The sequence below is a fragment of the Salarias fasciatus genome, chromosome 14 (assembly GCF_902148845.1).
Source record: "Salarias fasciatus chromosome 14, fSalaFa1.1, whole genome shotgun sequence".
Classification (NCBI taxonomy): domain Eukaryota; kingdom Metazoa; phylum Chordata; class Actinopteri; order Blenniiformes; family Blenniidae; genus Salarias; species Salarias fasciatus.
Genome location: NC_043758.1, coordinates 25342600 through 25367377, shown reverse-complemented (window position 1 = coordinate 25367377; position 24778 = coordinate 25342600). Strand labels below are relative to the sequence as shown.

Here is a 24778-nt window from a genome sequence, read left to right as displayed (position 1 = left end):
GCATGAGCGCGCCTGTGTGTGAGAAACATTCTCAACTCTCCTTCAGACAGCAACATACATTAACACTCAGTTTGTTCAATAATATGAAAACTTTGATCCTCTTTCAGCTGGGCATACTGAGCGCAGTTTGCACAGATCAAAGGCCCCAAACCAATCAAGAAGCTTTTTATCTGCTGCTCGCAGCTCTTTTGTTTGACATTTCTCAAAGTGTCTGCAGAACTGCATTCATAAACCGTATTTGATTAGTGTGCTTTTTTAATAGCGCTTGGACCTGATATGCATCAGCTTTTATGAATGTGCATTCATATGCAAAAATAGTTTTTATTCACTTATCTGGGCCATCGAAAACAATGTCTGAAGTGAAGCTGACGTTCATTAAGAAGGTGATGAGTCATTAGGGGGAACCAATGGGATTTTCTGGCACTCTATTCACACATTTGACCTGACATACCCGGTAAACTATTTTTCTTGAATGGAAAGGTCTTCACTCTTCCATATCTTCCAATGTAGAGGTATTTAACTCAATCTCTTCATGATTATGGACATATGTATCAATGTACAGATCCTCCCCGAAGACTTTCTTGGCATCAAACATTTGAGCTGAACCTCCTGGGAAAACCTGATTGAATCTCTCATCAGGCATCTTCATCATTTCTTCTGAACTCTCGTATAACTTTTCAGATGTTTACCCAAAGACATCTTGGTTGAAGTAGAGGACAGTAGAGGTTAAGGGTCTGAGGATTATTACTGTCTCGGTGAAGATGGAAGTTTGATGGATGAAATGTGACAAATCGAAAACAAGCGTGAGAACATCTGTTCATCTTCTGCACTCAAACGAAGAGAAGCACTCCGAGCTGATATCGGGTAAAAATGCAGCATCCACCCAGGTGGATGCCACACAAAATTTCACCTCAATGGCCAATTTGACTCAGCATGACTTTGAGATAAAGCTGGTATCATGGGGCGAAACTCAAACTGCCAGGGGAAAAAATAAACTCTAAAGAAAAGAAAAAAAAAACTTACCAGTGTCAAACTAAGAACTATCTTTCTTTTGCTTGAGAGTACGGAAAACTACTCCATCCCAATCCTCTAAAAAACTATACCCAAAAAAGTTTTTTTTTTCTTGATGGAGCATTTAATTTTATAGCATTTTGCGACAAAAAAAAAGTGTAGTGGCGATTAGCACTGTCTGCTGTTTGTGAGAATGGTAAGGGGTCTGAATTCCTTCCATGGCCCAAAAACATGCATGTGAGGCCAGGACTGACCCGTAGATGTGAATGTGAGCATTTGTCAGTCTCTCTGTGTTTGTCCTGTGGTGGATTAGCGATCCGTCCAGTGTTTATCCTGCAGTCATTCATTCCAGTGTTAACTGGGACTGACTCCAGCATGCTGAGATCTTAAACTGGACTGTGCAGTACACAACATGAGTGTAATTTGATGAAACTGGAAAGTCTGATGGGTCCCCTGCCTAACTCAGATCAGTTGCGTGTTTTTGGGAGCATCCATTTGCTCCGCGCGGTTTCCAGGCGAGTTCACCTCAGATTTCAGAGCGATCATCAATTATCACCACTTTTACTGAGGCTGGCGCTGTCAGCAGTCCTGTTGCTTGAATAAAACAAGCTATTCTCATTCCTTAGCAGTTGGTGCGGCGATGGAACAAACACGTCCATGCATCACCCGCGTCCCGCTCTCACAAGCTTCCACTGTTTCAACTGCAAAGAGATGACTCAATAGTTGTTGTTTTTTTTCACTTTCGATGTGTACTCTTTACTCCTATGAAGTCAGGAAGCCATAGATCAGAACAGCCGAAGCAACTCCCATCAAATCTGATGCCTTAAATGCAATATAAGTGCATTTTGAAAGCAATGCAAGCAAAATTGACCCAGCGTGGGAGGCATGCCAAGAAACAGGCTTTGCTCCAAAAACAGAACAACGGAGCCAAGCAGCAGTTTGTCAGTTATACAGGACAGGTCTGTCAGATTAATGTGCTTTGAACATTGAGGGGGGGGAGGTAGAAGTGCTCTGTTTGGGAGATTGTTGCCTCAAGGACAAGACAGCTTGTAGTCTTTGATTCAGCTCTTCATCACAGGAAAAACAACTCCGTTCTCAAGCTGCAGTTTGGTGAGCCGACAATAATGTGAAGGCATTTCAAACCCTGGATTTCAATATCAGTCGGAGATTATATCAAAAATTGGTGGATCAATATGCAGAACGCATAAATGTTGTTTATGCTACAGCAGTGGTGTCAAACATAAGGCCCGTGGGCCAAAACTGAGGCGCAAGAGGCTCCAATCGGATCTGTCAAACCACCAAGAAAATTGTGGAAACTTCAAAGAAATCATAGGTTTTTAAACAAATTTCATAAGAGCACCAGGCACATCGCAACACTGAGACCCATGCTGAGATTTCAGTGATGCTGCAATGAAAGAGAGCTACTTTGTAGTCGGCAAACTGGCCTCAAAGCCAGGCTGTCAGCGTGAGTTTGTAAGAACATGCATAATGTAACAGCTACAGGAGAAGTTTTGTGCACATTTTCACTGAATTTTGCTCGAGAAGGTGTCTTTAAAATTGGCTTTATGTTAATATTATGATTGTTTTCCCAAGTAATAATTTGATTTTTGTGAAAATAAAGGCATTTTCATCACATTTACTCCATGCTACAACAAAGAGAAAGTTCAAAATGTATAAATTTAAATTGTGAGGGTTAGAAGTTCTTTACTGTTTTACTGGTTTGGTTTAAGATGAAATTGGGCTGTTTATGGACCCTGAAATAAAATGAAATTAGCATCCAGATCTACAACATTGTGGGCTATTCACAATCTTTCTTTTTTAAAGGAAACTTTACATCTAAAGAGTTTTCATGGCCTTGTACAATAAAGAAGAGAAACCCCACAAGTCATTTTCAAACAAGACTTGTAAAGATTTTGGACATTGAACATGAATCTGATTTTCAGTCCTTTAAAATCAGTTAGAAAATATTAAACTAGTTTAATTATCTGATTGAAATATAATCGCATTTGCTTCTTCTCTTAATGTAATTTTTATTGCAATGTTGAATAAAATCTGTAAACCTTAAATGGAAACATTTTCATTAATGCCCTGGTATTAATATTGTGGGAATTCATCATTTCACACCAACAGATCTTTACAGCAGGCTAATAATGAGGAGCGCTAATGCCATCCATTCAGACAGCGCCTGTCCCTTAAAGGCTTAGTTCCAGTTTTTGCTTTCTGGCTTCCTTGTATGAAGGACATCAGGTGCAAGCACTCCTTGCAAACACCAATTGTTAACAGTTTTGGCTGTGAGTCTGTTAGTAGAGCGGTCGTCCCTCAGTCGGAATGTTTGATTTCCCATCTCCCAGTGTCCACATGTTGATGTGTCCTTGAGCACTGAACACCAATGCTGCTGCCAACAGATGGACTGAACGCCTTTGGACGGCAGGTGTGCGAATGGGTGAACGTGATTAATGGTGTAAAGCGCTTTGGAGACGGCTCAAGCTGTGAAATTGTGCAAATATAAGAGAAATCCATTTATCATTTATGGGGACATGAATAAAAACTGGTGTGAGTTTGATATTGTTCTCAAGTATTTTCACATTAAGAGCTGTGGCCTTACCAATTCTACGTACAAAAAAACCTGATTTCCCCAGTAAAGAAAAGCTTCTTGACTTTGTTAAAAAACAAAATATGTTTGGTGTTCTGGTTCCATTGTTGTATTTCCATACGAGATCAAACTGTAGAGGAAGAATTATATTATAAGATCATCTTACGGTGTTGTGGTCACGTCACCATCTGGTTATGATCGAACGTGTCCTGTACTGCCATTCTTCAGCTGATTCTTTCCACTTCCACACATCAGCAGTAACGCTGCTCTGGGATGTCAGAAACTCGTCACCCTACACACACTCACATTAACTGACCACCCAAAGCAAAGGCTCCTGGGCTATGCCTGCTACCTGTTCATTCAGCCTTAATCCAACGCAGGCTGCTCTTCTTTCATCTAATCTGGCTCCACGTCTGGACGCCGTCACCGACACCTCATTCAAAAAAAATCTTGTTTTTTTGCGGTTTTCATATCTTCCTTCATGTCTGTCTTTTTTAGGTTCCCAGCTACTCGCTGGCCATTAGAGCTCTGGACAGTGGAATCCCACCCATGTCGTCCACCGTGCTGGCCAACATCGACATTTCAGACATCAACGATAACCCGCCCACTTTCTCCCCGGCCAACCTGACGACAGTCATACAGGTATGCCTGATGGGTTCCTGGTGTTGCAGGCAGTGAAGCATTAAGAATGTCATGTATTTGTTGACCCTTTATTTTGTTAGTGGCTGTTTTTAGTAAATATTCATCTTCATACCCGGTTGGTGTTTTGCCTGGTTGAGGTTTAGTACATATTTGGGTGCAGCAATAAACTTTCCACAGACAATTCATTTTTGGAGTATGTCTAAATCTATGCAGTTTAGTTTGTCTGCTTCTATAGAGTGCTGTCTGAGAGCCCAAAAATAAAAAAAATATATACTTATTCAGTACTGTTATTTATGAACACTTGAATGAGGAAAGTATCCTTTCCTACTCGTCTCTATTGAGGTAGTCTTTTAGAGATTGCTGAAACCGTGCTTGTATTTAGCTCTGAATGACTGAAACTCTTTGCTGTGCTCTTTTTGTTCTTTTTTTTTCTTATACAAGTGTGCCAGTATTTCATTTCACCTGTCCCAAGGTTGCTTTTTCCTCAACATGCTGCTGTCGCATTTTTAAAATACAGCACATTTCCAATGTGAAATATGCATTTCAGGGATTTTCTCATTGAGTTCTTTTGTATTTTGAAAAAGAAAATCTGCTCAAACCTCCAAAGAATCAAGGTTACGTGGCACACATTGAGCAAAAAAGCATGAATGGTTGAGGCTAAATCTTGTATTTGCTTGGACAACTTCTCCGTCCGCCCACGAGAGCCATGGTAAATCTTTCTATTTTGCCCTTTGTCAGGTCAAGACCTGACTCCATTACAGAAAGGAATTCAACAATTCCCTCTTGACTAGCGCTGGGTGACGGTGTAGAGAAGAAGCTCCCTTTTAACAAGAAGAAAGGCCTGACAGTAACAGATGCACTGGTGGTTGTTCATCTGTCTTTTACGATACGAACCCTCTGGGATTCTCCGGTCATCATGCATATGGATGCTAACGGCTCTCGGAGGGCACGCTAAAATACGGCTGCAGCCTTTCATACAAGCTGCGACGAACCTCCGGAGGGCCATTTACACTTCCTGTAAGCCCTGTCTTCGACCAGACTATTAGCAGCCGTGATGACTCATTAGCTTTTCCCTTTCTCGCGCCAGGAAAACAAGCCGATCGGCACCAGCATCCTGCAGCTGTCGGTCATCGATCAGGACTCCTCCCATAACGGCCCGCCCTTTGACTTCCGCATCCTGCTGGGGAACGAAGGGGGGGAGTTCTTGCTGGAGAAGGACGGCACGCTGGTGGCCAACCAGGTTTTCAGAAGAGACCTGGCCACTGAGTATGTCATTCAGATACAGGTACGGTCAAGCTACTGCTTCGCAGTTAAGATTCCATCTCTACTATAACAGAAGTTTGAATCAGTGGTCAGAACTGCCTTTTTTTGGTGAGACTTTAAATTGGGGTTTCCCCTTGTTTACACAGAGACCAAGTTAAAACAATTTCAAAAAGTTCCACCCTGGGAGTGTTTTCAAAAAACTGGCATTTTCAGCTCCAAGGTCCTGTATAAAGAACCCCAAATCTCTTCAGATGTTTTCTGTTTTCACATGAAAAAGGCCTAAATATACACAATATCTGCTTAACTTAAAGAGGCAAGTCAATTGAAAGACGTGTCTGTGTGACCTTTTTCGTTGATCATATTCCGAAATTTAAATAGCTTTTGGTGCAAATGGTGCAGAAATGTCACATCATTGTTCCCCAAATACACACTCTGCTAAGTGTAAACTGGCACAGTGCTAACCCTGGCCAATGGAGCACATGGTTTTTGAACTTGAAAAGTGCAACTTGTTCAGATATTATGAACACATATCTGATCAAAAGGAAAGTTTTATATGGGATACACATAACACTGAGCAAAAGAAGGTTAAATTGAGTATTTCAAATTCAGCGAGCTGTGATTTGTCATTATTGGTCTTGTGGATTGAATTGATTGTTTCCCTTCTTCCCCTCTAGGTGACTGACTCCGGGAAGCCTCGCCTGTCCTCCACCTCCATGCTGACAGTCCGGGTGATCGAGGAGAGCCTGCACCGGCCGGTGGCGCTGCCTCTGGAAGTCCACATTGTCACTATGGAGGACGAGTTTCCAGGCGGCGTGATTGGTCAGCTCCACGCCACTGACGCTGACCCCTACGATGCGCTGACCTTCGGGCACGCCCCCCCGGCCCAGCGCAGCCTCTTCAAGATCAGCCCCCGCGACGGAAAGATCATTGCTCTGGGCGGTTTGGATGCGGGCAGGTACTCCCTGAACGCCAGCGTGAGCGACGGCCGCTTCGCCGTGCCCGTGCCCGTGAGCGTGCACGTGGAGCAGGCCACCCCGGAGATGCTGCGTGAGGCGGTGACGGTCCGGTTCGAGAGCGTGGCGCCCCAAGACTTCGTGGCGGTGCACTTGAAGAGCGTCCTGAAGGTGCTGAGGCAGGCGGCGGCGTCGCAGCAGCAGGACACCCTGCACCTGCTCAGCCTGCAGCCGGTCGGCGGGACGCAGCAGCTGGACATGCTGGTCACCGTGGAAACGGCCGCGGGCGGGTATTACAAAGCGGCCTACCTCACCCAGAAACTGAGCGCGTCCCGCCGGCAGCTGGAGGAGGTGCTCCGCGTGTCGGCCATTCTGGATAAGAACTGCTCCGGGCTGGAGTGCCGCGGAGCGCAGTGCGAGCAGAGCATCGTCTTGGACTCGCACAACCTGGCGACGTACAGCACGCCGCGGGTCAGCTTTGTGTCCCCACGCTTCCACCGGACGTCACGCTGTACATGCAACGGTGAGTCACACAGCTCCACGGGGGTTTCCTTACTTTTAGTATGATCCAGGTCTTTGCACGACAAAAAAAATATTTCCTAGTGTTCTGATTGATTAAAGTATGTCAGAAAATCACCTTAATTTTCCATGTCATTTTCCAAATGCTATGCAACCAATGTCAAACACGTCAACAATGTCAGAAAAAGACTTCTATCTTAACATGAAGCCAGATTCCATGATAGCTTGTTAAAAAAAACAAACAAAAAAAACAGTATTACTGCTGTATTACACATTTTAGTTAGTTTTCTGGTAAATAGATACCGGTCTGTCATGCCAGCATTGTCTCATTGGCTCAGGGCTCACAAATTTGTTTTGCTTAGTGGTTTGACAGGCCGAATTAAAGCCTCCTGCAGGCAGCTTTTGGCCCACAAGCCTTATGTTTTGACATTCCTACACTATAGCATGATATACAAAATCAAGATATTTCAATTTGAAAAGAACACACACAGACAAACAAATGTTCCACATCTGAAGTGCAGCTAGTGGGACCTCCAGACTCACATGTGATCAAAATATAAGAAACATAGAAGTGGGGTCCACTCAGAGCTGATGTAACTTCAGGGCAAGCGATGGCGCTCCCCACATGTCGCACTGCTCCCAGCCATGGTTAGAGCTGAACTCAAACTTTAAACTCAGAAGTCAGACATCAGGCGTATCTTGAACAACTTTTCTTCTCCAACTCATTGAACAGCTCAGATTATTAATCTCTGAAGAAACTATGCTGCACATTTGTTCTGTTAGTCTCAAGTTTTACCTTGAAGATATGTGTTTTATTTAACCTATCACTCAATAATGTCAAGAGTTACCGGAGATGACGCTTTACTCCAGAGCTATTCCTTCTGAAAACATCATTCTTTCTTATATTTTGTCAATTTCTTTGAAATGTTTCATGGGTTATTTTTGAGATCCACAGAATTACAAGATAAGGTTACGATCACATGCAGTACTATAGTAATTACACCTATAGGGTATTTTTTGCCATCACAGTCAGACTGAAGTCAGTTTGAATGGTTTAAATCCTGCCAGTTTTCTTAAAGTGCTCTGGATGTGGTTACGAGGTGTGTTTTTGGTGAATTAGCTCATTAAAGCAACACATTTCTGATATCTGTTGGATAAGAAGGCCTCCACACCATCCATCCATCCATCCATCCATCCATCCATCCATCCATCCATCCTTCCATCCATCCATCCATCCATCCATCCATCCATCCAGCTTTACCACAACTAACAGTCACCCCATAAAATCACCAGTAAGATTCACTTGCATATTTTTGGACTATCGAAGGAAACCGGAGCACCAATCAGGCTTTTTAAACTATTCTCACCAAGTTGCAGCCAAGGATTTGTCCGAAATACCTTGTCAAGCTGAAGCATTAAGATTTACCTTCAGTGGAACTAATAGGCCGACGCCAGCCCCGGAGAGCCGGCGCTATTACCTCCCGTCTCTAACAAACGTTACAGTGGGCACAGTGCAGCCAGAGCGGTGACGCTCTCCTGGCACCCGTCTAGCCCGGATTCATCAGGAGGATTCATTAGTCCCCTCCATGCAGCTCCAGAGTCCAGCAGTCGCTTGTTTTACAGCGACGCTCAGCATTGAAGCGTGCATGCAGTTGCCCTGCCATGGAAACCTGGAGCGACAAACCTTCCCTCGCAGTGGTTGTGCGGGCGGTAATGCCAGAGGAGGGTCAACAGAGTGGCGGCGTCTTCTCTGCGCTTTGTGTCTCAACACTGTGCTCAAACCTCTGCTCCGTTTTCCCCACTTCGTCTGACTCGCCGCGGCTCCTGAACGCCGCCACTTTGCAATAAAACCACTTACGGATGATTGTGGGATGTACTTTACACGCCGAGCTGTTGCCACAGCGGCGTCCCATTACAGTGTCACGCACAAGTTCAGCGAGCTCTTTAGAATGGCAAATGTTTTCCACAAATGTTTGAAAAGACGGCTCTATTTTATACTCCTGCGCTGAACAAAACACTGCAATTCAGTGAATAAGCGGCGCTGCTCGATGCTTTCATCCATACTGTGCATGCAGGCTGTGATCTGTGGCTTTTTCGCTCTGTTCTGATTTTTTTGTTTTTTGAAAAGTAGTCATGATAAACAACGAACACGTTGAATTTAAAGCTGAAATGATTAAAAAAATAAACAATTTAACAAAACGAGGCCTAAGTTACAATTGCCTAATCCAATCCTAAACAACCGATTGGAAAGCATGAAGCACGTGCAGCATCTCTTTACTCATATCACAATCCTTGTTAAAAAAACACAACAAATGTTCCAAATGTCAAATGAAAACCATGAATAATCTCTCAGTGATAACACCAATTACAACACAGTCATTTCTAGGCCACTGAGTTCTATTATTCTAACAATAATTTGCATTACCATTTTTGATTTATTTGAGTAAAAAAAGTGTTTAAAGATTTTAAAATGCTGAATAGCTTACACATTTCCTTCTTTGCAAAGAAAATGGAGCTGCTAGAAAATGTTACGGCCGTACACAAGTGTGACATATGCATTGAGTTAGTCCCAGGGTGTTTCCTGCTTTCTGCATTCTGCAGTCATAAAGCTTTTATAACCAACACCACATGCATACATTAGAAATCTCACTTTTAGTCCTCATAAACCATGCTGCACTGTTTTTATCCACCATTTTTATGTGCATCAATTCCAAGATTAACGACTTTTCTAAAATAGAAATATATTTTAGTGGCAAATGTATATTTTGTTCCCGTCTCTGCTGTTTTCCTTCACTCTTTCTATTTTCAGGCCGTCTTGCTGTCAGTTCGTGTTCCTCCTGACAGGATGTTTCCTTTGTGTCCCTGTGTGTACAGATGCCAGCTGTGCCGTCCTGTCAGAGCAGTGCGAGGACCAGCCGTGTCCGCCGGACATGCAGTGCGTTGCCGTGGAGGCCTCCAGGGGGCGCTACGCCTGTCAGTGTCCGCCAGGCAAGCTGGGGGAGTGTGCAGGTAAGTGTGTCATGGAAAAAAAATAAGCCCCGAATCGCTCGGCGGCGTTTCGTAACGGGCCCGTCTTTGTGGGTGCAGGTCACTCGTCTCTGAGCTTCTCGGGGAACAGCTACATCAAGTACCGGCTGTCGGGGCAGCTGCAGAGCGGACTGAGGCTCAGCCTGAGGATCAGGACGCTGCAGAGCCGAGGGATCATCATGTACACACACACTGAGCCCTGCACCGTGCTTAAGGTATACACACACACACACACACACACACACACACACTTCTAATTTCAAGACGTCTTGCACCCTATTTACACCTCAGATATCAATGGATGAATTGGGCCTTTGTGATTTCAGATTAAGAGTTGACCCTCTGATTTATTAAGCCAATAGTTGTGGGAGGCGTTGGGTGTCTGGGTGGGAGGACCGGCCTCCACGCTGTGATGTGTAAACACATTTCACGGCTAACACAATTACAGACACACACACACACACACACACACACACACTTCAGGTGCTGGTGGAGACATTTATAAGCGGTAATTAGATCAGCGCTCGATCACAAAGGACATCAAAGAGCTCCTGCATTTTCTGAAGTGAAACCCTTGAATGAACAAACAAACTGAGGGAAATTAAAGGCAAAACTGGAAGAGGGGAAATTATATATGTCCATTTTAAATAATCTCGTCTTAGAAGCTCAGGTTATTGTTGCCATTAAGTTGTTAAATTTATGTGAATGCTCTTGGTGTTTAGAGATGGTGTGCTGGAATATTGCAGCTTCATAAAATAGAAATCTAAATGTCTTGACCGCCCCCTGCTGGTGAATCCTGATACACCCAGGCTCCTGAACAACATCCCGGGATTTGGTTGCAGTCAGTTTGGATTTTTCAAATCACACTGATGATTGACATGTTTACAGTTTAAGATCTGCTTACCTGTTTTTGTTTGTTTGTTTGTTTTGTGTGGGCAGGACTGATGAGTTACCCATACAGGTTGGCGGTGATGGCGTTTGGAGTATTTTAGATTCAGTTTCAGTAAAAATATAAGATATATACTGCTGAAATGTAGATTCAGTCTATGCTCCAGACTCATTGATATGCTTTACCACTGCATTTTAAAACTTTTAATTATCTAATTGAACTTTAAAAAAAAAGCCTGATTGTTGGTTTGTTTGATTAAACTAGCAATTAAGCAATCATGTTGTTCAGAAACTTTGTCAGTGTGTGACAAATGGGATTTTGTTTGTTGTTGTTGTTTTATTGAATACAAAGAATAGATTCACCATTCAATGTTTGAGCTTCACTGGATCTGTGTGTGTGTGTGTGTGTGTGTGTGTGTGTGCGATGATCAGCTGGAGGAGGGGAAGCTGTGGTTCCAGCTGGCCTGTGGCCTCAGTGACGGCGGCGTTGGCGATGGTCCCGACATGTTGGGCATCTCCGGGCGCCGCATCAATGACGGCAGCTGGCACACGGTGGCGCTGGAGCTCAACCGCAACTTCAGCAGCCTGGCGCTGGACGACAGCTACGTGGAGCGGCGGCGCGGGCCGTCCCTGATGCAGCCGCTCGCTCCGGACCGGACCATCTACTTCGGAGCGCTGGTCAGTCCATTACACCGGGCACAATTTGTGATTATGCTTCAAATCCCCACACATTGACCTCCCATGGTTCCCCCTGTTAGGTGCAGCCCCCCAACTCCCGCAGCCTCATGGACTCCCAGAAGGACCCCCGGGTGCTCGGCGGCTTCCAGGGCTGCCTGGACTCAGTCACCCTGAACAACAACGAGCTGCCGCTGCAGAACAAACGCTCCCGGTACGCGGAGGTGGTGGGACTGACGGAGCTGAAGCTCGGCTGCATCCTCTACCCCGACGCCTGCCTGCAGCAGCCCTGCCGCAACGGCGCCACCTGTACCAGCCTGCCCTCCGGTGGTGAGCATCGAGACATGCAACTACTGCAGAAGAGTCTAAGAGCCGTCCGTCTAGTCTACTGCTTTGATTTAACTCAGGGTCTTGGGGGCTGGAACTGTTCCAAACTGACTGTTGGTGAAGACAGAGAAGTAGAATCGATATAAAACACGTCGGTGGCCGAGAGGTTAGAAACTTGGGATCTGATATTTGCAAACTTGCAAATGACCCTTGAATCTCATCAGTTCTCCTTTGTGGCAACCAACCACATCCTTTAGATGGGATGAGCTGAAGGGGGAGAAACAATTTCCCCAAGAGGGGTCAAAAAATACACAATCATCCCAAAATGCACATCCAAAGCTGTATATGTGGTGACTGTTATTATTAAGTCCTTTGTTGGTTTTCTCTGCTTGTTCTTCCTTGATCCTTTTTCCTTTTATTTTCATTGCGGTGGTGTTTATTGATGGAGAGGATTTCACATAAGCTCCTTGGGCTTCTCTCTTCTCCTGCACAGTCAGGTTTTATTTCTTGTAATTCTGTGTTATAGTCTTGGTTTGTGCAAATAAAACGAAAAAGAAAGAAAAGTGATTTGTACTGTTAGCCGCATTCAGCGCCTCACACACACAGTCGTACATCACTGGAAATGTTTGTCGTGCAAGGTGCTTGATCTCCAGGGGGAGCAAGAAATTGGGATTGAAATGACCAACATTGTGATTAAAAGATGACTTGTTCTCCCAATGGAGCTAATTTAAATGATTCTTTGAGCTCCTGATCCATCAACCCTGTCAATAAAATAATGACCAGCTTTAGATTTCTGTCTTGACTTGATCCAATGAGACACAGATAAACATTTCTGTAACTTTAAAGATGTTCAGTCCAATTTTCAAATCAATTTTAAAATGCTTCACCAAGTCAAGGTTGGAATTATCAGACGTCTTTTATCAAAGCTTCTAGTTCTTTATACTGAATCACTGTAATGTGAGCTTTAACATTTCGCTCTCAGCTAACATTTACCAAGAGCACCAGGTAGTTTTCATGGTTTCAGATTGACTCACTACACCCTCTTGTGGTACAACATGATATTGGACGACTGGATAAGCAAGGTTAATCCCACTTCAACAATTCTATTTCACACATAATAAAATGATGACGCCACATAGTTGCTTCATTCAACAAAGAGAACAATAAAGACAGCCGGGTTTATGTAAGGTGGGCCTTATTTTAATATATATCTATTCACAAAAGTCTGACTCTGATTGATTTCAACATGACAATTCTAATTCACAAACTAAAAGGTGATTATATGACTCAAAGGTTTAGTTCTCCAGTAATCTAAGAACTTCCTCTCTTTGTGAACTTAACTTTGTCAGACTTTGGTTTTAAACAAGATCCATTTGCCACATTTATGTACAGGATACAATATGTCAAATATATTCAAGATCCAACTAATTGAGCTGCAGCTTCAAATGAATTTCAGTTTGCTTTGAAGCTCTGACTCATCCATCGCAAACAATCAGAACCGAGTCCTCGGCAGCTGAGAGGCAGAGCTGCGATTTCCCACGCAGCGCGGGTAAAGTAACCCGCCGGCTGCGGCGTCAGCACTGGGAGTCCTCGCCGTGCGGCTCCTGTACCGGCAGGCCTCGCTGCGCTCTGCTGTAGGACTTCCCACATGCCACATGCTCCTCATTTACTCTGTAATGAGCAGAAAGCACCCTGGGAATAGTCGCAGCCCACTGTTGTCATTTACACAGCGGCGAGGAAAGGTTAATGCCTGTCTCTGATGTATTGTGCACACACACAATAAAAATGCTAATTCAACAGGATTTTTTTTTTTTTTTTCACGTTGGTGTTTGTCATTTTAACTGGTCTACACGCAAATTTATTCCCTTTTTTTGTTTTAATTTTTTTAGACGTCTTGCTTTCCAGGGCACTTGTGACTGTGTGTGTGTTTTGGCAGCGCACCTCTAAACACTGGCCTCATTGCTCTGCATTGCTAACAAGCCCCCCCCCCCCCCGGTCTCTGTCCGCTTTTGTGTCTGCCAGGCTTCTCGTGCAGTTGCATCCCGCAGTACACCGGAGCACGCTGCGAGATGGAGATAACGGCGTGCGTTCCCAACCCGTGTCAGAACGGCGGCGTGTGCAAGCCCATCGGCAACGCCTTCCTCTGCAGCTGCAGGAGAGGCTTCAGGGGTCTGACGTGAGTTCCAGTTCAAACACAGGCCGCTCATGATCCGTTATCCCTTCCAGACATAGTCTTTGTCTCCAAGGTTTTTTAGGTCTGCAACCTGAGACAGCTCTCCTGTGGATTGATGTGGATTTTGAGGATTTGAAGTTGTACTTCAGTATGAGTTCTATACATATTTAGACTTATTAGGAACACAAATGATGAACATTTTATCGCATGCAGAATGAATTAAATGAGGGGTTAATGAGGGTTTTTTTTTTTTTTTTTCTCATGTGTTACTGATTGCGCATTGAGTCTGGATGGAAAGCTGAGTGCCCACCAGCACAAAGTTAAAAATTGGAGAGTTACAGCGAAAAATCGTAATTTGGCTGGAAAAAGGCAACAGGGGAAAAGATCTGTCACAAATTCAGCACTGTGAGAAAAACAAAAGTTATTAAAAAAATTTAATAAAAACTAGAAGAAAGACAAAAGAGAATGAAACCTTGGCAAATAAAAGTGTTGGGACCAGTTGAGAAATTATAATATGTCATCAGCATACACAGTCATAAACAACACTATAGCCTGTTGTCTGTAGAAGAGCAAATGATGCGTGGTAAACTAATCGATCAGCATACCCTCCTCCCAGTATCTGCTCTGGTTACATGCCTGACATTGCATATTCATGAAGACGGTTGCACTAAATGGATAATGCGTGTTGCGAACCCTTGAAAATTTGGACGAGTCTGTGAGGAACACCTTTGTCTTTTTCCTCTGTGAAGCTACCTTTACACACCATGCATGGTATTATCAAGCACCACAACTGGGCCCACACTCGCCGCTTCCCCCGCGGCCTTTTTCCCACTGATCACACCGAGAACAGTGAAACACAGAAAAGGGTTATTTTGCCCCTGACTCCTTTTATGCCGCTACCCCTTAATTTTGGATCGCCTCTGGGTGCAGGGATCTCAGGGTCTGGTGGCCGCAGCAACCTCTACTGAATCACTTGTTAAAGTTAATTTCCCACTGAAACTCTCCAACAAGTGCACTGGGTCAATATTCAGTGCGTATAACAGTTTTTACAGGTATTTACAAGTAATTACAAATACATGAAGAGGAGAAGGTACGCCACCTGCTCTTGTTGGTTTATATTGTGTTGTGCTTGTGGCAGTCAGATTAAACTTGTAAAAAATGGATTTCTTATTCAGCAATCAAAGGCGTAGTGGTGTTACTCTGAACCAGAGTTGCCAAATGTAAGGCCCGTGGGCCCAAACCGGCCCTTTAGAGGCTTCAATACGGCCGCGAAACCACCAAGTAAATAGCAAAAATGTCAAAGAAAACAGCACAGCACTGCGCTCATGTGCTCTCCCTCTTCCTTTCTCCATCCTGCAGGTGTGAGGAAGACGTGAACGAGTGTGACCGCAGCAATCCGGACGGCGATTGTGAGAATGGCGGCGTCTGCGTCAACACCCACGGCTCCTTCTACTGCAACTGCACGGCGGGCTTCGTGGGCCAGCGCTGCAGCCTGCGGCCCGTGGTCGTCCCCGACATGCAGGCCGGCCACGCCATGGTCGGCAAGGAGGAGCTGATCGGCATCGCGGTGGTGCTCTTCGTCATCGTCATCCTCATCATCCTCTTCATCGCCTTCCGCAAAAAGGTCTTCCAGAAGAACTACTCCCGCAACAACCTGTCGCTGGTCCAGGACCCGGCCACCGCCGCGCTCCTCAACAAGGCCAACGGCGTCCAGTTCAAGACCCTGCACTGCACGCCGGGAGACCCCCTCAATCTCTACTCGGAGCCGGGTCTGGGGCCCACCATCGTGGGAGGCGGGATGATGGGGCCGCCGCAGGTCCCGGTCCGGCCCATGGCTTACACCCCCTGTTTCCAAGGCGACCCGCGGTCCACGCTGGAGAAGATGGCGGACGGGCGCAGCGTGGAGCACACGGAGATGAGCACCTTCCACCCGGAGTCACCGAGGATCCTGTCGGGGACCACCAGGAGGGGCGTGGTGGTGTGCAGCGTGGCCCCCAACCTGCCCCCGGTGTCACCCTGTCGCTCCGACTGCGACTCCATACGCAAAAGTCCGTGGGACAGCGACGAGGGTAAGTGTGAGAAGAAATATAAACGGTGTAGGTTTGACTTCTGGAGTTCAGTGGAAGAGGATTCAGCAGTTATGTTGTTGCTGAACAGAAGTTTTGTCGTCATGGAGCATCTTCAGTGTGAAGTCAAAACAGTTTTCTAACATCGTTTCTGATATATTTAGCAGATCTTTATGATGAAACTCAAGGGAGAACCAGTGCTTATCGACAGTGAGACAAATCTGTTCAGGTCTCTCAGAAACAGTCTCCCATGATGTAAAAGGCCTCAAGGAACAACTGAAGCGATTATGTGTCCAAATGGATTCCAGTGAAAAATGAGTTGCGCTCCGACACATTGATGATACATTGCTGTCTTGATACAGTATAAGGCATGCCTTATTGATCCCCTTGGGGAAATTATTTCTCTTCATCGAACCCTTCCTGTTCAGAGTTAACCTAAGGTATACATACTTGGTGCAGTGGACTGTCGCAGTGCAGCATCCAGGGATTCAAACACACTTCTCTGACCGTAAGGTTACCACTGTCCCAATGGATACTGAATGTGCAAATGGAACAAGGATCTAAATCAATGGTGCAGTGTGTTTTTTTTTTTTTTTTTTTTTTTTTTGCTGTTCTCTGCCTCATAAATGTTGAAAAGCGTCAATATTCCGTGCTGGATCAGGACTAGAGCAGCCCTGACCTGACTGCAGATGATATTTAATTTGCTGAACTTCTGACTTATGAAACTCCTTGCCGCAACTTCCTGTTTCACTCCTCCAAAGTCTCCCAAAGTTTTGAGGATAGAAATAATTCTTTCCAAGTTGGATTAGGAGGTTCATCTTGTTTTACTTTGTGATGTAAAAGTAACTTGGGGGGGTCAATAACAACACCCTGTACTGACCCCACCTTACTTCTTCCTTCAGGCAAGATGGTCGACATGGCTGAAGAAGTCACGTGTTTCTCAGGGAGCAACAAAGGCAGTAACTCAGAGGTCCAATCACTGAGCTCCTTCCAGTCCGACTCCTGTGACGACAACGGTAAGACCCGCCCATCAGAGCACCGAGTACTCAAGATCCGCAGTGATTCAGGGTTTAAAACTGGGTTAGCTTTCAATACACTAATGGTGACTTGCTGTTCTGTTGGAAAGATGTTGCTCATCTGATGTCCATGCAAAACCAGACGCAGCTGTCAGGTTTGGGTTTTACATTTGTTAAGAGTTGTTGGTGAACTAGTTGGATGCATTTCTGCAACATTTACTTTCAAAAGGTTCCAACTGAAAAAGCAGAAAGTCTAACTCTGGGTTTGACTCTGCAAAGGTTTCTACCTATTGAACGGGAGTTTTCCTTTCCAAGAGGGTTGAGTGTTTTTTTTTTTTTTGTGAAGTGCTTTGAGGTGACTGGTTTATTTTGTGCTTTAAAAAAAAAATCTGATTTAGTTTGTGACAATTGGGACTCTCCTACCCCTCCACGTGAACGCGCAAAACGAGGGGAAGGGCCAAGGGGGAGGGCTAAGGGGTGAAATGGGACTCAGCCTTATTTGTACAGTACTTGTCACAGAACTAAAAAAAAACAACTTTTGAACAAATGATACATTTTTAATTTAAATTTTGTTATTTTGTGACAATAAAAATGTAAATGCTGACTCACCCCTTAAAATCGAGAGGACTTCATGACCCCCAGGAAAGGAGACGTTAGAAAATAAAAAAAAACTCCCTTTTAACTGGAAGAAACCTGCAGAACCAGCCTCAGAGATAGAGACTGGAGACAGAAAAAGACTGGTCAGAGGGATTCAAACCCTGATTGGGGTTTTGGGGTAGGGACTGGTTCAGGCCATCCTCGAAATTCTGAATTCTGTGTGCAGGAATGCATTCTTCATGGATTCACCAACTTTGTCCTCACAGCGCAGCCCCTCTAAAGACCCTCGCGGCAAAGTCACGGCCAGCGCCTCGTAGAGGCTGACGGGTTTTGGGCAGCTTCACAGTGTGTGGTGTCTGTTGGTGGTTGTGGCTTGTGCACAGAGGCTGTGTGTGTGTTATCATTACGTTTCATTCTCATTGCACTTTGTGGATTTCGTTTGCAGTCTTCGAGCATCACCGTTTCACCATTTGCAGAGTGTTCACGGCTCGCAGCCGCCAGCTTCTTTCTGTGTTCCAAATCATTGGTTGTTTCACAAAGCCTTTTTATTTGCTGTCGATGTTGTCATTTATGTGCTTGTTAAACTCTGATCGGGAAATGTCTCTGTGCTAAAATGACAAAAAAAGCAGCTGTGCTTTTTTTCTTTCTTTTGGTTTTTATTGTATTGTTTTGTTCTCATCTGGCTTTTTTTGCATTTGTGAAGTTCATTTTCTTTATTTCAAAGCATTATCTTTGCTTGTTTATTATTACTTTGTTGTATCTAAAATAGATTTTTATGTGCAAACTCCCCTTTTAAACGCCAAAGTCAGCCCAGGTAGTCGTCTCTGCACACAGTGGGGGGCAGTAGCAATGCCACAAGAGCGAGGGGGCAACACCAGGATGAGCACTTTTTACACCGTTAATGCCTGTTTTTTTTTTTTCAAAACTTATCTGCTCCTTTTTTCCCTCCACAAGCCTCCATAGTGACCGTCATTCGACTGGTCAATGATGCAGTCGACACAATCGAAAGTGAAGGTACCATGTCTCATCCACTTTGTGTCTCTTTCTCTCACGCTTCCACTCCCTCGCCGCCCTCAGTCCTTCCATCGCTGTATCTCCACTGGGAGATGTATCTTCGGCTCTGTACATCGATTTGCTCCCTGCATATCGAGACTCGCTCTCTCCTGTCTAATCCTTCCTTACAGTCAGCGGTCAGTCGGTACAGCTCACTTCCAGGTCCTCGTTTGAGTTTTTAACAGACGGCGATCTGATGCCACCTTTAGCGGGTTAATTTCTCCCCCCTCTTGTCGTCCATCTTGGAGTATTTATCAGTTTGATTTAATAACCTCAACACTTGTTAAATTCATGGCATGTGGCTGCTGAAAGCACAGTTTTCCATGTGGAGTATCTGCAGAAGTGTTAACTGGAAGTGAGCTTTTAAGCACAAATTTGTATGACTACCATCTCACTGAAGAGAATCTCTGTGATATTTGTTGTAAAACACACCAGCAGACAGGGAGCTATCCTCTTGGTGTAAAGCTAAGTCAATGCTAAATGCGTCTGTGTTTTTTTTTTTGTTTGTTTGTTTTTTTGTTTTTTATTCTTCCATCTGACAGTGTCAGTTATGGACCAAGGTCAAACCTACAATCGAGGTGATTATTCCCCTCAGCTCTCTTCTTCTCCACTCCTACCTGCCTGTTTCACTCCTCCATCCATCTGCCTGCAGCAAGTAGACAAAATAACAAAGTTGTTGTAAAATTACCTCTAATGTGCAGCAGCAACATTTTTTTTTTATTATTATTAATTATTTTTATGTTAATTGCTAACAACATATCACCATTGAAATAGTTTTATATCAACACTATATGAGTGTTTGGTTTGTTCACATAACAATGGGTTTAGGTCATGTTGCCCAAGTTGCCAAGAACAAGAACCCTGAAGTTAGTTTCTGTTCAGCACAGACTTCAAGATAATTTTTTTTCAGTGCTACCAATTAATAGATTTCGATGTATTGCAGATGCTGTTCTATGGCAGGGTGTCAACACATTGTAGTTCAGGGGCCACATGCAGCCCGATTTCATATTAAGGGGGCAGGACCAGTAAAATAGCACCATAATAACCTAAACATTTAGCTTGAAATGTAACAAGAAGTTCTACTATAACTGATGCATTCTGGGTGTTTTTACAAACTTGTGGCTGTGAGGCTAGTGCTAGTTTGCTCAGAATAAGATAGCTAGCATTCATGGAAGCATCGCTGATATTTCAGCTTGAATCTCAATGTTGTGTCTTGTCCACTGCTTTGAAGAAAACAGTTTTGAAAAAAACAATCAATGCTTTCTTTAAAATTGTTATCGTTTACTTGGTGGTTTGGCATGCCAGATTGGAACTTCTTGGCGGCCGACTTTGGCCCTCATACCTTATGCTCAACACCCCTGCTTTAAGAAGTTCAGAGGTTTAAGATGTGAATGTCCTGATCCGATCAGCAGTATTTGATTGATGCCGATTTCAGACCAGTGATCAGCTCAGATTGATCATATAACAGCCTCATTAGTATCACTGACAACACTGTGGCCAAAACGAAAGTGATTATATTTCAGAGTACAAATAGAACACAGTACCATGTCTAAAATCCCAGTGTATCAAGCTATGGAAGCATCAGAGTTGTTCAGTGTGACTGATTTGATGTGATGCCCAGAGAGTTAATACATATACCACAAGTTTGACCTCAGAAGACTCCTGGAGTCTGACAAGCAGCGCAAATGTATTCATAAATGCATGGATATCCACAACAATAGTATACCGTGGTGTACTATAGAAGAATAAATGTTAATCCTGCTCCTATAGTATAGAAATCAAAACTGATGAAAAACATGCTTCAGTTTGCTACTAATAACAAAAGGAGAGTTGAACGAAGGTTCAGTTTTTGAAACCAAAGACATGGTTTTAGTAACTTTTTTTTTGTTTTGTTTTCAAGTATGTTCTTGATTGGAAACGTTTTGTACCTTGGACATTATTTGGTCTACCTGCTGCTCCTTCCTCCTGTCTTTCTACCCGTGTGCATTCCCGGCACCATGCCTCCACTCAGCAGCTCTCCTCTCATCTCCCTCCCTCGTCAGAACTTTGTAATCCGTGTTACCAAACAGCTTGTTTTGTGCTGTGCTGATTTATCAGGCCAGGGCAGCCATCACCCCTCCCCCCAACCTCCCCCCTCCGACTGCACCAGTGGTTGCGTGACGAAGTGTTCACAGCCTCAGTCCCCCCATGGTTTGTGTTCTGCTCCGATGCATGGAAATCATTTCTATTTTTGTTCTTTCTGTTGGTTCTTTTTTTTTGTTTTGTTTATTTTGGCGTCACTTTTGTTTGAACTTCACTCACCTTTGTTGCTGTTAAGTGAAATCTGCCTTCAGTTGAATTTATAACTGCAGCTTGTTGTAGATTGTCCTCTTGGTCAGCCAAACGTTTACTGCTGAATTTTTACATAATCAAACCAAATCAAAGAAGAAGGTAAGTCGAGCCTCCAACTGACATCACTATTTCAAGACTTACTGATACAAAATCATGGTAACTGTTATATATATTTTTTTGCATCCTTGGACAAGCAAACATTTGATCATTGCAAGCAGTGTCAAGTTAGGCCACTAATGGGTGCTGTGAGTTGTTTTTGTAATGTGAAAAACGAGAACAGACATCCATATGTCTAACTCCAACATGTGACGCTCCTGGAGATTTAGTAATTTGTTCGGTATGTTATTATTTCATTTCTTGTTGTTTATTTTGTTCATTTTTGTGACTGGTATGTGTTGCGAAGTGTTCCAGAAGCACTGCAGTTTGCTGTGATGTTCATGGTAGGCACGCTATTTGCTGTTTTGTTGAGATTCAGTCATGTAAGTTAAGTTGGTCGTTATGTTGATGATGAACAAATATAATCTCTGATTGTGAGAAGACACACTGATAGCTGCTGCTGTTTGAGCTACCTGCATATATATCAATTACGCTGCATTTGGGTCAGCAGTCTGCGGCTAACTAAAAGTGGCTCCACGTCTATATCACTGTGTTTTATTTTTAAATTTCTTTCATTAGTATAATGAAGTCTGATTAACTGATCTTATAACCGTTTGCGATCACACATCAGGCAGAAAGACGTTCACGGCCTTTGTCTCATTTTTTACCTTACATCAAATTAAACATAAGAGCCTTCATATCAGGCGTGTGTGTATTTTTAGGCATAGTCCCATCTGTCCAGGTCGGAGGCATCTCAAAGTAATAAAAACAGGTCAACTTCCACACATGTTTTGGAGAATCTTTGATGATCCGAATGGCTTCATTATGTGGCTCCATTGACTGGAAACAGAATAAAATCTACCAAGACATATGACCAAGTTCAGTTGACATAATTCAGTTACTTTCAGAGCCTAAATGTTTCAATGGAACCTGAAATCAAATGTTTGCTTGTTCAAATATGCTGAAAAAAGCCAACCACTCATTTTTGATATACTTTACTCAGTCCCGCTGACCAATGGGAAAATCTGCCTTATATGACTTCACTTTAACTGAAATGAATGAATGAATGTTGTTCATTGAGCCTTACGACTGATTTTGAATGCTGCCAAGTCTTCATGAACTCAGCATGCTGTGACACCCGTGACGCCGGCCCTCAAAGACTCCCCCTGTGCATGTCACACACCCCTCTGAAGCCCTAACATGTTTTCTGAACAGGTCATGCCTTGTCATGTGCTTGACCTTCTACCCGTTACTGTACCGTTGTTGTTCTCCAGTCTGATGTTCCTGTTGCGTACTGAAGGCATGTGAACTGCACAGCTTTGCTGGCTCCAGCAAATGTGAATCTCCCCTGAGGGAGATTGTTGCTAACTGTCTCCCCTTCTGCCGTCCAGCGTATCACTGGGACACGTCAGACTGGATGCCGAGCACCAGGCTGTCAGACATTGAAGAGGTGCCCGGCAGCGAGGCAGTCGGTTCGGCCCCTCGCCACGGAGGAAGCGCCCGCGAGCTGGAGTCTGACTATTACCTGGGGGGGTACGACATCGACAGCGACTACCCCCCTCCACACGAGGAGGAGTTCCTGAGCCAGGACCAGCTGCCGCCGCCACTGCCCACAGGCGAGGACTACCCCGAACCGTACGCGCCGCTGCCCGCCAACCCGCCCGTCTCCAAGGAGAGCACGCTGAGCTCTGGCAGCACCGGGCGTCAGCACGCCAGGCCGCACTTCCACCCCAGCCAGTACCTGCCCCCGCACCAGCTGCCTGTTGGGGAGGCGCCGCATGGGGACTTCAGCACTTCAGCCGGCGGGGTCACGCCAGGAAACGGGGACACCGACGACTCCGTGTCGCTAAACATAAGACTGTCTGTCGGGGCGTCGTCGGCCTCGGACATGTCCACCCCCTGTGGGCTCGATGACTCTGAACACGGCAGTGACTTTGACAGTATTGACGAGCTTCGTCGAGGAGTGACCATCATCACCGATTCACAGCAACAGACTGAGGTGTGATTGATTGATTGACCATTGCAGGGATGCTTTGGGGCATTTTATAAGTGAGAAGGAGCAGCGGTACAGATCGAAGATGCACAAACAGATGATATCTAAGGGGAAGGAAGTCCTTGACAGCATTGCTACAACCATGTTCCGTGTCAGTGAATTTAAAATCATGTCCCAAGTACTATCTTCCCATAAAACCAAGCCCAGAAATGGAAATGTACCTGCAGGTTCCGTGAGAAAACAAGCTCAGTGTGTTGTCAGTCCTGTCCCCACTGTTCAGAACAGTCAGAAGTGTCCTTCCTGTTCTCATAACAGAGATTCTACATGTAATGTGAAAAGAAAGGCAGAGGGAATGTGTAAGTCAAGGTTAATTTGGGAGAGGGTGATAATTACAGATGTGGTCGTGAGATTTGGACAAAAACAGAAGGGACAATCATGTAAGTGAGAAGGTTGTCTTGTTCCCTGCTCCTTCACCGAAGCCCCAATGGACCGCCTCTTTTTAAGAAAAATGAAAAGAAAAGAAACTGAACAAAAAAAGATGAAAATCACCACTTTATTCCCCCCTCCTGGATTTGTAAACTTTGTAGTGCTCCGAGCCTGTACAGACTTTGTAAAAGACTTGCGTCCTCACAGATGACAAGTAGGCAACAGTGTTTCTGGAAAGCCATTTATTTGTTTTAATAGGGAATGTGCTTGCTCCTCCAATGCCCCACAGTCTCAAACAGAAAATAGGAGAAAAAGAGGAAAAAAGATTTGTTTGATGTTTGTGCCACCCAATGTTTTTTTTTTGTTTGTTTTTTTTTCCCCCTAAGTTGAGAGTGGAAAGCCCCGAGCTTCTGTTTTTGCCAATATCCACTGAACTTTATCACAGGTAACGCCAATGATGGGAAGTCGACTACCGGTATATTTTCTTCAACATTTCTCTTTCAATGTACTTTAGGTATATCATTTTACATCTTCATTATAATTCATTTGGAATAGATTTTCATTGAAGACATAGACCTGCAGTGCTGTGAGGAAGTATTTGACACCTTTTTCATTTTTTGTAGGGGGTACGCATTAAAACCCTGCTTCAGCTAGGGAGCAGGGATTCTCCATTCAGTTCAGAAGACAGAATTCCAGTCACTGCAGATAGGTGGGCATAAGCAATCTAATCATAATCTTAAGAAGCATTTGCAAGAAAAAAACCCTGACAACAGAAGATCAACCCTGAACATCCTTGCAGAGGAGTTTCCATTGCTCTTCTTTGTTGAAGTAGGTACAAGTCATTCAAACATAAAGTAAAAACAAATTTCTAAAAATTTTAGACTCCGTTACACTTGGCACTGAGGTTATGTCTAGAGCCCTTTCGTTCATTATAACATTAATCCAAAATACAAACATTAATAGCAAAATATAACCAGCCATTTCGTAGCAGCCATGTTGTTTGTTTCATTAGATGCCAGGACATTTGAACCCGTCAATACTAGAGGACCAAACACGCCAAGAAGGGACCATGTGAAAAGCACACAATTGCTGCTTGAGGGAGCAAACCACAGTGGACAGTGACAAGCCC

At 44.3% G+C, this 24778-nt stretch overlaps 1 protein-coding gene across 7 annotated transcripts in view; it reads left to right on the top strand.

Annotated features, from left to right (window-relative positions):
- The window catches only part of fat3a (FAT atypical cadherin 3a), a 188993-nt gene extending 165022 nt beyond the window's left edge, over window positions 1–23971 (top strand). For 3 of the 7 annotated variants that reach the window (XM_030109192.1, XM_030109189.1, XM_030109188.1), the window contains 13 exons: window positions 4103–4246; window positions 5334–5531; window positions 6184–6985; window positions 9856–9990; window positions 10069–10223; window positions 11329–11574; window positions 11655–11901; window positions 13921–14074; window positions 15431–16140; window positions 17040–17153; window positions 18705–18764; window positions 19346–19381; window positions 22622–23971. In XM_030109192.1, coding sequence (XP_029965052.1) covers window positions 4103–4246; window positions 5334–5531; window positions 6184–6985; window positions 9856–9990; window positions 10069–10223; window positions 11329–11574; window positions 11655–11901; window positions 13921–14074; window positions 15431–16140; window positions 17040–17153; window positions 18705–18764; window positions 19346–19381; window positions 22622–23235 — 3615 coding nt within the window. In that variant the 3' untranslated portion in view covers window positions 23236–23971. Of the gene's footprint in view, window positions 1–4102; window positions 4247–5333; window positions 5532–6183; window positions 6986–9855; window positions 9991–10068; window positions 10224–11328; window positions 11575–11654; window positions 11902–13920; window positions 14075–15430; window positions 16141–17039; window positions 17154–18704; window positions 18765–19345; window positions 19382–20900; window positions 20994–22621 lie in introns of all 7 variants that reach the window. The other 4 variants (XM_030109191.1, XM_030109193.1, XM_030109190.1 and 1 more) reach the window with 2 other exon arrangements.
- The last annotated feature ends 807 nt before the right edge of the window (window positions 23972–24778 follow it).